We start from the raw sequence: 12,630 nt of genomic DNA, 5'->3' as shown, positions 1-12,630 counted from the left end.
AATTTACTGTCCCACACAACAACCAAATAGTGGTCGTCGCCCAGTGCACCAGGATTATGCTAGAGGATAAAATCCTAGCAAAAGTGGAAACCATCAACGCCAACTGGAATCACTGGACGATGCCCACTATCACTTGGGTGAACGGGGTACCTGGATGTGGGAAGACAACCTGGGTGATAAATAACTTCGATGTGAGCAAAGACACCATTATCACAACAACAACTGAGGCGGCCATCGACATAAGAAACAGGCTAGCGCATCGTATTGGTGACATGGTCAGAACTAGGGTGCGTACGATGGCATCAGTCCTGGTAAACGGCTTTAGAGAACATGTCGGATGCCAACGCCTGATAATTGACGAAGCCCTGATGAACCATTTCGGGGCAATCGTAATGGCCGCCCACCTGTCTCGTGCCTGTGATATTGCTCTGATCGGAGACATCAATCAGCTACCATATATCGACAGAGAGAACCTATTCGAGCTTAGGTACAATCGCCCAACACTGGTAGCAAACATCACCCAGGAGCTGTTGTGCTCATACAGAAACCCCATGGATGTTGCATACGCCCTAAAGGAAGTATACTCAGGCATATACGCAGCCACAGCGCGCATCCAATCCCTGCAGCTGAAAAGGTTAACAGACGCAGTAATTCCCAAATCCCAAACCAACACTCTGTTCCTGGTGCATACACAGGAAGAAAAAGAGACCTTGACCAGCCAAGGGTATGGTGAAGGAATGGGCTCACGCGTCCTAACCATACACGAAGCACAGGGATTGACGTACGAATCCGTTATTATCATTAGAACAAAAGATAAAATAAAGCTGCATGATAGCGTACCTCACGCAGTAGTGGCGCTGTCGAGGCACACCACCACCTGCACCTACTATGCGGATGACACCGAGGACGCTATCGGCAACCTCGCTAAAACGGCAATAACAGCGCCAAAGAAACGCATCCTCGAGTACAATCTAAAAATGGCAGTTAAGAATCGAGACGAAGAGGTCATTGCACTTTCTGGGGAAATGTTAAGAAGGCATAACGGGGCGGAATAAAACATAAAATATAATTTTGGTTAAGAGCTCAAAATATAGGCCAAATTTATTATTATATAATTATTATAAAAACTAACAATTAAAATAAGTTATCTTTAAGAACAGAGTCACACACTAACATCAGGCAAAACATGACCTATAACGACTGAGGGGCCGAGCCATTGCCAGGTGTCTACTAAGTTCTCCGAAGAAAGCTGGCATTGGCCCTGTCCTTCTTAAGTTTGTTGCCATTACTAATGTAAGTGTGACTCTGAAAACCATTAATAAAAAAAAGGAAAAAAAAAAGAAAAAAAAAAAAAAAGACATTTCTTGTATAATGAGATACACGGCTGGGGGTTTTTAGTCGGTTAACGCCCGACACTACCTGGGTCCTCTTCCCAGGTGTCCATGTGGATTTTCCCCCAGCAGTGAAAAAAAAAAGAGAAAAAGAACAATATATATATAAAAGAAAGAATATATAAACTAAAGACAAAATAAATATATATAAAAGATAATATATATAAACTAAACTTCCTTACCGAGTAGAAAGTAGATAAAAGAATTAAAAACTATCTCATAAAAATTACCACTCTTCAAAAGGCACGGACATAAAGTCTGTGGAGTGATAATCATTTATTAAAAAAAAAAAAAAAAAAAAAAAAAACACAATACATCAAAAAAAGAATTTTCAAAATCGGTCCATAAACGACGGAGTAATTGGTGAATATACATACGAATTGAGAACCTCCTCCTTTTTTCGAAGTACTTAACTGAGCCGTGTAATAGCTCAGCTCGGCGTACTTGCGCAGTTGTAACTGTGGTGATACTTGCGCGTGTCGTAAACCTTTAAGGCAGGCAAATTTTTTAAAAATGTTTTACATCCTTTTTTATAGAAAAAATATAGGACGTTTTACCTATTGAACTATTTTGTCACTCTTTGTCAAGGAACAAATTGTTCTAAATTAGGGGCCTACACAGGCTTTGTGCTTAGGGCCTCCGATGCTCTTAATCCGCCACTGCAAGCCACCCTCTATAGACTATTTTAAAACGTTTTGTTTACTATATTTTCAGGCTGGACGGTAGCGTGCCGCCCGCGAATCGCCACTCCATCGTGACAAGATTCAACAACGATCCGTCCATAGATCTGTTGCTGCTCACTACTGCTGTAAGTATAAAGTCTTACGATAAAAGCCTCTCCTAAATACGCTACAACAAGCCTTTCTCGTGTTTAATCATCCAACTACTACCGCATAATTGACTATGGTTGCCCTTATGCTAGTCGAGAGCTGGTCCATTCCAAAGGCAACTGTGTCGAAATTAGCCCTGTAGAAATAAAAGGAAAGTACTTCAAAATTTACGACGAACAATAAACTTCATTCCTAATTTTCCAGGTGGGCGGTCTCGGTCTGAACCTGACCGGCGCGGACACGGTGATCTTCGTGGAGCACGACTGGAACCCCATGAAGGACGCGCAGGCCATGGACCGCGCGCACCGCATCGGACAACGCAAGGTCGTCAATGTGTACCGGCTGATTACCAGGGACACGCTCGAGCAGAAGATTATGTGGTATGTTGGGGTGAATTGTGTGATATACGCAGGTTGTTGGAAAAGTGCTCTAGTAAGCCGAAAGGTGCATCAAGTCCATTGGAAAATTCGCGTTTTATTTTTAATTAACACTGACAAAATTCAATTTGGTTACTCACATATTGCTACTGAGATGAGAAAATACATAGGTACATATTATAAGTAGAACTTGCAAATAGTTGGCATGGGTCGAAGCAATCGCAATTTTAGAAATTCGATTGGCTTGTCTTACTTATTGACTCCACGCATGTAGATAGCATCATCAAGGCCAGACACTTATTTAATCGACCAATTAAAAGTTTTTGGCTGCAGCGCCATTCATCATCATCTCAAATAAATGATATTTTCCTACATTGCATTAAAATATGAAATTTAACAATATTTCCCTATCTCATTCCAGTCTACAAAAGTTCAAGCTGCAAACAGCGAACACGGTCATCAGCAGCGAGAACGCCGCCATGGAGACCATGGGCACGGAACAACTCCTAGACCTGTTCCAGCTGTCGAGCGGAGGCGCGGGGGCGGGGGCGGGGAGCGCGGGGGGCGCCGGCCCCAGCCAATCAGCGCTCGAGGCGCTGCCAGACCTGTGGGACGACAGGCAGTACGAAGAGGAGTACGACATGACCAACTTTATAAAAGGATTGAACAAAATGAACTGAATTTGTGTAAATTGTTTGGTTTAGTGAGGTTTTTTTTTTGTAGAAAAGCTTGAATGATGCTGCGGTAGGACGTTGATTCCATTTCAGTTTTGACAAATGATTGTATTTTGTTATGTTTCTCGAAGCGTGATCTAAAGCAAAACCTCTGTACGTTTTAGCGTATAAAATGTTATATTTATACTTATTTTATGTAGCTAAAGTCTGGATCCGTAATGTCGTAATGGATTAAGTATAGTCTTATTACCATTACATTATGCATGTTCAGTTCACAACGAGTTACGTTGAAAGACTAATTCACAATACATTATTAGAATATTTTCACTTTACATCACTCTATTTAATCATTTACTTACTATCACATACCACGAAGCATTGTGTCGAAGTATTTAAAATACGGAAATAATTTTTCCTTTTTGTTATTTATTCATCCATTAACGTAATCTTAGGCCTTTGTAGGGAGTAAACTTGAAACATTTTATTTCATATATTTATTGCCATTTAGTTTGTTTTGTATACTGGTATTATAATTTAAATGTGCAAATACCAATGAGACAAATTTAGTGCCCTTCACCCTTTACTAAAATTGGTCATAGGGAGGCTATTTAAAGTCAGAATTCAATGCCGCTTGAGCTTATATACCATGTATGTTTTGTTATCATTGATTATTTTCACTGCTATTGCGTACCTGTTTCATTTCAATTATTTTAATATTTTAAAAATAACTAAATTTAAATAATTTAGGTTTTTGTTACATTATTATGTGTGATGTGTTTTCTGATAATGTTTGATGTAATATATGGAAACCTTAAACATTTTGAGTTTGAGTTTCGAATAGCAGTTTTTCCTTAGTCTTGTACCTATAAATGGGCTACAAAAATAAAATAAAATGTTTTGTGATCTATTCATTGTTTTATTAATTACTTAATATGCCTCCCATAGTTTAGGTAAGTAAATAAATTTCATGTTTATTACAGCGTTAATGGCTTTGCACTCTAAGAATCGTGACTTCACCAAAATAACGGCCATCTGCGCTTGTTGCATTCGGAGCGTCTCGATTCGTCTCACCTTCCACCCTTAACTTCTGTTATGCCCCTAAAAAGTAGGTACCTATCTTCTATGTCTGCCCATAGTCCGGGGTTCGATTCCTAATCGTGACCAAATCGTGACATACCTATTTCATGTCAGGCGTTATTGTGAACGGAAGCGGAAGGATCCGGATAGGATCGCCACCATAGACTAGAATATTATAATGATTATAACTATCGCCACCGAGGAAAAAATACACTATGAGGATCGCCATGTTTGTGAACGGAGACCAAGGACTAGGACTTTGTATATAAACATTTCGCAGGTCCTTGCGTAACAATACTGACAAGGATGCAACTAATTCATTTTTATATCTATGTGTTAGAGTGAGACAATTATCATATGCGAAAACTTGCCACACTTTTTTTTCGCTGTTTTGCTGCCGCGTGCGAATGCGTAGGTGTACTAAAGGCGTGAGTACAGATTTTGTACGCTTATGGCCACAAAGCAAATTTTGCTTTGTGCTTATGGCTTTCACTGTAAATAACTCAGAATAAGAATATGATATTTGTTTGGTTGTAACGAGGGTTGTACAAAGTACAAAGATCCTCATCCATCACGCTACTCTCAGTTATTATTCTGAGTAATAATAGTAAAGCAACCAGTTTGTCAGACAAGAAAATTTGTGTAGAAAGAAACGTAACTAACTTTGAATTGAGTTCCAAAATCCGACATTAGGGCGCGCCACTGTGCATCAACACCATGGCGAAAGTGATGATTTTCGTGTGATTAGTTTTCTATTTTCTACACGATTCCGCCTTACTTTACTTGTTTATTTATTGAAAGACGCAATAGAAAGTTAAAACGTGAGTGCCCTAATGATTTAAATTCTTTATATTGTGTTATATGTGATAGTGTCTGCGATATAAGTTGTAACGAACTCTAGGATCACTTTTTGGAATTCAGGTGTCAACGAGGTAAGAAACCAAAGCATTATCTGTAATTGTGATTAGTTTATTTACATGTTATTTAGTTATTTGATATAGCTGGCTTGTAAGTCAGTTATTCGATATTTACTTACTTTTGGCTCATTTAGTCAAAACAGATCATAGTTAAAAATAAAGTGGAAAGGTTAGGATGTTCTTGACTTCATGTCTGTAGAAGGAACACAATTTTTTATCGGCGTAGGTTACCTACATATTATTTTTATTCCTATGAGCTAATATTAATGGGTGGAGCGGCGTTATTATTAAGATTAATAAAGTTTTCGCCTACATATAAACTTGTTATGAAACTTTTTTTATTCACATTTGTAACAGAACTCAGGCAGTAGTACTAAATGGCTATAAATCTTTATGGACAGATATTCCGTCAGGAGTTCCTCAAGGATCATTGTTGGGACCTTTATTGTTCGTTATTTTCATAAATGACATAGATACTTGCTTCCGTTACTCCGACTTTCTCCTCTTTGCGGACGATATGAAAGTATTTAGAGTAGTTAATGACTCTCTAGATTGCTCTTTGCTTCAGGATGACCTTGATAGAGTGGAACAATACTGTCGCCATAACAAATTAGACATCAACGTATCTAAATGCTTTTCTATTACATTTAGTCGGAAAAGAAATATATATTTAAATAGTTACAAGCTGAACCACCAATCAATTTCCAATTGTTCCGAAATAAGAGACCTAGGAGTAACAATGGATTCCAAGCTTATGTTTGATACACATGTTCAAACTATAGTAAAAAAATCCTACAAAGCATTGGGCTTTCTTATTCGCTCCTGTAAAAATTTCAAACTGATGAAGTCCATAAAAATTCTATACTGCTCCCTTGTCAGGAGTAATTTAGAATACGCGAGTCAGGTTTGGAATCCACTATATAATGTTTATATATCACAGATCGAATCAATTCAAAGAAAATTTATTAAATACTTAGGTTATAAATTCAGAATCCCTAAAGGTCAATACGAATTTATGTGTAACAAACTCCATTTATTGCCCCTCTATATACGGCGTGACGCAGCAGACATCGCATTTATTTTAAAGATCGCTCAAAATAAAATTGACTGTCCGGATTTATTAGGTAAAATTAACATATTAGCCCCCGATCGTCAAATGAGACAAAAGACTATTTTGCATGTACCAGTAGTTCACACAAACTACCGACAGAACTCATTTCTTTTAAGAGCCTCACGATCATTTAACTCCCTGACCAGAGAATACCCAGGTCTTGACTTATTTGTTAGTAACCCTAAAATGGCATACTTCTGTCTGACCGACAAATTCAGCTCAAAATTTGTTAAGTAGGTAGATATTTATATAGATATTTTGTGTAATAAATTCACTTCATTTATTTGTAATCTCACTTATAGTTACGTAAAGTTATTATTTAAGGCTATTTTAATGTTTTTTACTTTTATTTATTACTATTCACTGAAATAAGTAGAACTTATTAGGCATAATGGCAATATTTTGTTTCTTACATGTGGAAACTTGTAATTGGCTGTCTGTCTCATACTTTGCTATTTTTACTGATATCTTTAGCTGTAAGTTTTCCTTTAAATAAATAAATAAATAAATAAACATGCTTATACCCCTCCCCTTACCCTCAAATCAACAGAATTTGAATTACCAAGTAACAATATAGGTATAATAAAGGATATTTCTTTGTTTATTTTAATTTATTTAAATTAAAGTATCCTGTACTTATAACATTGTATGGATTTACATTTGTTCTTCAACAAAACTGTCTAAATTGATTGTATGTCCATATTTCCAAAAGTGGTATTGTATGTAATCTTTCAAGAAGTAATATCAAACTTTTTTGTCTCTACGATGAATAAATCTCTAGAAATAAGGAATTAAAGTACAATTATACTACACCAAAACATGGTGAGGAAACCAGCACATCTAGATTTCTAAATGTACAGCGAAAAGTGGGTGACTCATTTGTTTTCTTTGTTTAAAGAGTCACCTATGAATACCCCTTCGGGGATTATACAAACTTTTAAAAAAATAATCTAAATAAATAAATGAATATGCCAGCACCATTTATATTCATTTAACAAAACCCAAGCATATTCAGACTTTAATAACCTATATTATGGGCCAATACAATTAATAATTATAACCTAATATCCTATGTAGTAGGTACATATGGCTATATTTTGTGCATAGATTGTAAAAGAACGGTCACTCATGGTTAATGAACAGGTTCCACTGAGAAAAACTCAAAATTACTCCTAAACGGAAAAGGCTAGCTTAATGACGCCTTCTGCAACATAGAAGTACACTTAACAGAGCATCAGTATATTACCAACAAAAATGGAAATATTTTGTTAAAATTTTAAATAAAATGTTTGAAAAAATTTGGTTTGTTTGGTGTTACTTGCTTTTTGTGAGTGACACTTTTTCATTGTCCGTGAGTGTAGGTTCCCTGTTAATTATTAAAATAAATAGGATGGCCAAAAAGTACCTATATAATGCAGATGTTTTGTTACATGAACTGACATGATTACAATCCTGAATATCCTGAATTTTTCCTTTCAGTTTCACAAAGAACACATAAGTCCTTCCCCCAATCCTGATCCTGATTCCACCTATTTCCGTACATTTTATAGAAGATTTTTACTTATTTATGAAATAGTGTTTTTAAGAATAAAGGAAATGTTTTATTTTTTAAGCTAGTTTTTGCATTATTTTGAGTATGGTTCAATGAGAAATGAATGTAAATGATAAAATGTTAATTTACATTTATGACTATGAAGATACAAAAAAAATATAGGTTGAATAGAAATATTAAGAATTTTGAATCTGTACAGATGGAATTATAATATAAAAGGTACCATAGTAATACAATTATAAACAGGATTAATCACATCTATATCTATGTTCTGTAACTGAAATAACACAGAAATTTATGTAAAAATAATGTAAATCAAAACTTAGTTATAATATTTTACTAACTGCCCGTGAGCTTCACTTCACTTAATAAGTTCTCCGTGGAAATGAAATAAAAAGCATAATGTGTTTATCCAGGATGTCAGCTTCAAACCAGTGATATCATAATGTAATATGTTCCTGCATACCAAATTTAATAAAAATCCTTTACATTCTACGGACGACCAGATGGCGCAGCGGTTAGCAACGCTGACTCATGTGCCGATGGTCCCGGGTTCGATTCCCGGCCGGGGCAGATATTTGTTTAAACACAGATATATTTGAATATATACATATATATATTATTATTCTACAGCATTGATAGATGTATAGCATGGCGACTGTATAGATAAAAAAAAACGCGCGACTGTGTAGATCGGAGGCATTGTGGTAATCGTGTTAGAATCGTGACTGAATCGTGGTTATGTCGTCGGCGAGCACAAACGCATCGCCGAATCTCGAGGGTTACTCTATATACCTATATGAAGAAAAACTTATTTTCGAAGCGCTGCTGTGCGAGCCACGACTCAGTTGTACTAAACGTGACGACGACGTGACGACTAAAGCTCTCGTTCGTTAGTTTTTCGTCAGTATAGTATAGAGTAAGATTCTTGTATGGATGCAAACGCGCGACAGCATCCCTACAAGCAGTCGCCGTGGGCGAGGGCTCTAAGGATTCTAAGGAACGTAAATACATCGGAAGAAGGACGACTGAAGTGATCCTAAAATGAACCAACAGAGCGCCTATCTCAGCTATTGCAACACCGAGGCTTGCTGCTCCAGTTTACTCGGGAGCTAGGCTTGCTGAGCTGAAATTAAGGGGATAAGTACAAAGGTTCCACTCGAGAGAGCCACGTACAGGAACTTCACCCCCTCTCAGAATAGAATAGATCCTATAGTGATTTCTCTGTTTATATTAGAATATCAATGAATATATCTGAGCAGAAACACCAAACTCAGAATTTACAAAACGGTAATAAGACCGATACTGATGTACGGGTGTGAGGCCTGGACGTTAACGCAGAAAGAAGAGAGCAAACTGCTGGTGGCGGAACGGAAGGTCCTAAGGAAGATCTTTGGCCCAAGACAGAGACCCAATGGAAGCTGGAGAGTCCTGAAAAACGCCGAACTGGAAGATCTGATGGCGGGGGCTAACATAGTGGGAGAAACAAAAGCCCACAGACTTCGCTGGCTAGGCCATCTCCAGAGAATGGGAGAAGATCGTAGCGCAAAAAGAGCCTACATGGGCCGTCCGACGGGGCGCCGACCGGTGGGCCGGCCCAGGTACCGCTGGAGTGACGCGGTGGAGGCGGACCTGCGCGAGCTACAAGTCGTTGACTGGCGGGAGACTGCACTGGACCGTCAGAAGTGGCGATCTCTTGTATCGGAGGCCAAGACTCACTTTGGGTCGCTGAGCCAGCGGAGTAAGTAAGTATCAATGGATGCAATATGGAACCCTAAAATTTTAGATAGAATCGCGGACAAACGACATAAGCCCTGTGTTCCGTCCGCTTACCTAACCAACAATCGTCCACTGCTGAATATAGGCTCAAATCCCAAGAACTTCATTAGCAGTGTCCCCTCCATTTACACCGTAGTAGTTTTATTTCCACGTGCGCACTGAGATGACTTGGATTACCATACCATAGTACCATAAGTTATACCCTTTTTACACCTACCATAGCAAGATAGTATCCTCGCCCGATTTTCAACCAATGAACCGAGGACACTGTCTCCGCCATTCTACTCGGTAGGTGTAATCAGGGTTTCACAGTAGCGAGGCGTCTGTACATGTCACCCGCTGCATCCTTATGTCGTTCAATATCAATTTCCACGTTAACTAAGATAGATGGCTGACTTAATAGGTATTTAATACGTATAGTAATGTGACTTCTTTTTGTAATTGAATCGATTGAACCAATATTGATAAGAAACATGTCTATTTAAAAAAAACGGGTCGGTAAAATTAAATTAAAGAAAGATTTGGACAGAAAGGAATTCGGAAAATGCTACATACCACCTATGTGATGTACCAGTAGCACCTACGATGCCAGTAGAATGGTGGTGCATTGCCCCGTATTACAACTCGCTAAAGTTATAAAAAGCTAAGTAAATAACCATGTCATCACCTACATTGCGGTTTTCATGAGAACCCACTATTTAGACTGACTTTCCGTAATTTATTTTCATCAAAGATTCGGATTTTATAAACGAAACTGAACATTATTATGTATTATGCAGTAAAGGCCAAAGGTGCAATTCATAAGAAGCAATATGAGTTTCAGCTGGGTAAAAGCCGTCTTTTATGTGGAAAATGTGAAATAGCGGCGAATCAAAAACTTTATATCCTTCCTTTGAATGATCTCTATCGCTGAATGTAATACATGCACGGAGCAAGAGTTATGAAATACCAAATGTAGGCACTCACCTCAAAGAAACTACACACACGCAACTTTGCCATCTCAAAAATGCAAGAAGCGAAGATAATTTCTTTAAATGCAAGTAGAAGCACATAAAAGGTATAGCGTAACTTTATAATGAAAAAAAAACTGCCATGAAATCAAGACATTTACGTTACCTTTAAAAACTCTTTTTAGAAAACATACAAATTCATCATCGAATAGAAAAGTTGGTTGGAAAAGGTTTTATGCGGGCGTCTCAGGGCTATTGGTATTCCGAACTTTGCAACTTTTCCGTTAGGTAAGGTATAAATACAAAGTTTTCAAGAAAGTTTTTATTTTATTTCTTGGGCTTTGCTCTTTTATGGATTCCTTTTATACATTTCATGCGGGTTTCAAAAGTTGAATTCTTTAATAAATTATGAATATAATATTGTTTCCCTAATCAATTAATAATAATCTATATTTTTATGATTTAATTAATACAAACAACAGAATTAATTAAAACAATCGTACCCAACTGACCAGCTTGAAACCAATCAACCACATATACATTTTCCATTACCGCGCTCAGAAGCACTCTTCACTCAAACAAAATTTAATTGCTATAAAGCTTTTCCGGCATAGCTGCTTATATCAAACAATATCAAAACAAACAGGTGTATATCTGGGAGCCGGGATCGCTTTGTGCGGCGCCCGTGACGGCCCAGCGGAGAGGGTGGCGGCAAATTGACAGAGCACAATAATGGCCACCTGACGTCCCGTTGCTAATCGACCGATAGAATTAAATGAACGGACTGCACTAATTGCTCGGTAAGACAAAGGGGCAAACACTCACCTTTGAGTTGCTCTGGACCGTCTGCAGGACACTTGAGAAACAGAACCAATACGCTACAGAGGGGGCATTAGAACAACGGCAAATTATAAGAGCGCTTCCAACAGATTTTCCGTTGAAAATCCAACTTTTCCCTCTGGCACTTAAGTTAATCATCCCTCGATTGGTAATAAACGGTCCCTTTATTTGAGAGTACCCAAAATTCTCCTTGAAAAGAAACCTTTTATGAACCCTCATTTCCTTAACGGTATCAAAGTGGCTGAATTTGTTAATTGATGTCAAACCAAGTGCAACTTTTTATGTCGACTTGCATTACTGTCTTATGCATTTATTGGCTGTGTCTACTCGCCTATTCCCAAGTCTACATGTCGAATGTAATTGCACAACAATCAGTGGGCAGTCGCAGTCGATAGTCCTCGAATGCACTGAGTGCCCCAAACAATCTGCGCCAAGACAGCCCTCCTATCTATGCCTCGTATATTAAACGATGTGCTGTGTCCAAGAACGGCACTTGAAAGAGTAAACTGACCTTTGTATCCGTGTATTGCATGTTTGTACCATTCCTTTGAGTCGGTCGCTGTCCAAATTAAAGCATCGACTTGGTTAATTTCACTGTATCGCTCGCTGTATTTTTGTTAGTTGAAAATCTGGTGAAAAGCTTCATTCGCTCTGTCACTTCATCAGACTTTTTTTTTTTTTAAATCCTCATCACATCATAAGTCCATCTATATGCCGGTAGGTAGGTATATGTAAATTTATGTGTCCACAAACTCGACTCGAGTATCGGTTTAATATAATATCTGTTGGAATAAGTTTAGTTTAGGGTGGTTTAGGTTACAGAATACTATTGAGCGAGACATAGAAACATTAAATTATGGTCTTAAAAAAATTAAGGACTCATATTTATAAAATCACAGATTTGTTTGTACAAACCGATATCTTCAATCCCTTTAAATCAGAGTTATGACAAATTAGACTGCCTATCTGTAAAAACCATGATTTCCTATTAAATCGTCTGAAATTCAAGACCATTCCATCTTGAAATCTGGACGGGGGCGTGAAAAATGCCTGGAGCCTCTAGCTTACCATTAGGTGGGTGTGTCGTTCAGCGCAGGCTGAAGAGTGTCATAACAAGGTACTCCGTCGCCCC

The 12,630-nt window shown here is 37.8% G+C and overlaps 2 protein-coding genes across 5 annotated transcripts in view; both read left to right on the top strand.

The window, feature by feature from the left end:
- LOC105384578 (TATA-binding protein-associated factor 172) overlaps positions 1–4,179 on the top strand; it is a 54,716-nt gene extending 50,537 nt beyond the window's left edge. For all 4 annotated transcript variants that reach the window (XM_048627055.1, XM_048627054.1, XM_048627053.1 and 1 more), the window contains 3 exons: positions 2,106–2,199; positions 2,426–2,601; positions 3,020–4,179. In XM_048627055.1, the coding sequence (XP_048483012.1) occupies positions 2,106–2,199; positions 2,426–2,601; positions 3,020–3,278 (529 nt within the window). In that variant the 3' untranslated portion in view covers positions 3,279–4,179. The remainder of the gene's footprint in view (positions 1–2,105; positions 2,200–2,425; positions 2,602–3,019) is intronic.
- Positions 4,180–5,033: 854 nt separating this feature from the next.
- Positions 5,034–12,630, top strand: part of LOC119691432 (axin) — a 60,098-nt gene continuing 52,501 nt past the window's right edge. The window contains exon 1 of the mRNA XM_048626977.1: positions 5,034–5,281. The gene's annotated coding sequence lies outside the window, so the exon portion shown is untranslated. The remainder of the gene's footprint in view (positions 5,282–12,630) is intronic.

The sequence above is a fragment of the Plutella xylostella genome, chromosome 17 (genome assembly GCF_932276165.1).
Source record: "Plutella xylostella chromosome 17, ilPluXylo3.1, whole genome shotgun sequence".
NCBI lineage: Eukaryota > Metazoa > Arthropoda > Insecta > Lepidoptera > Plutellidae > Plutella > Plutella xylostella.
Note: the sequence above shows the minus strand (reverse complement) of the source record. Positions and strands in the feature narration are given on the sequence as shown.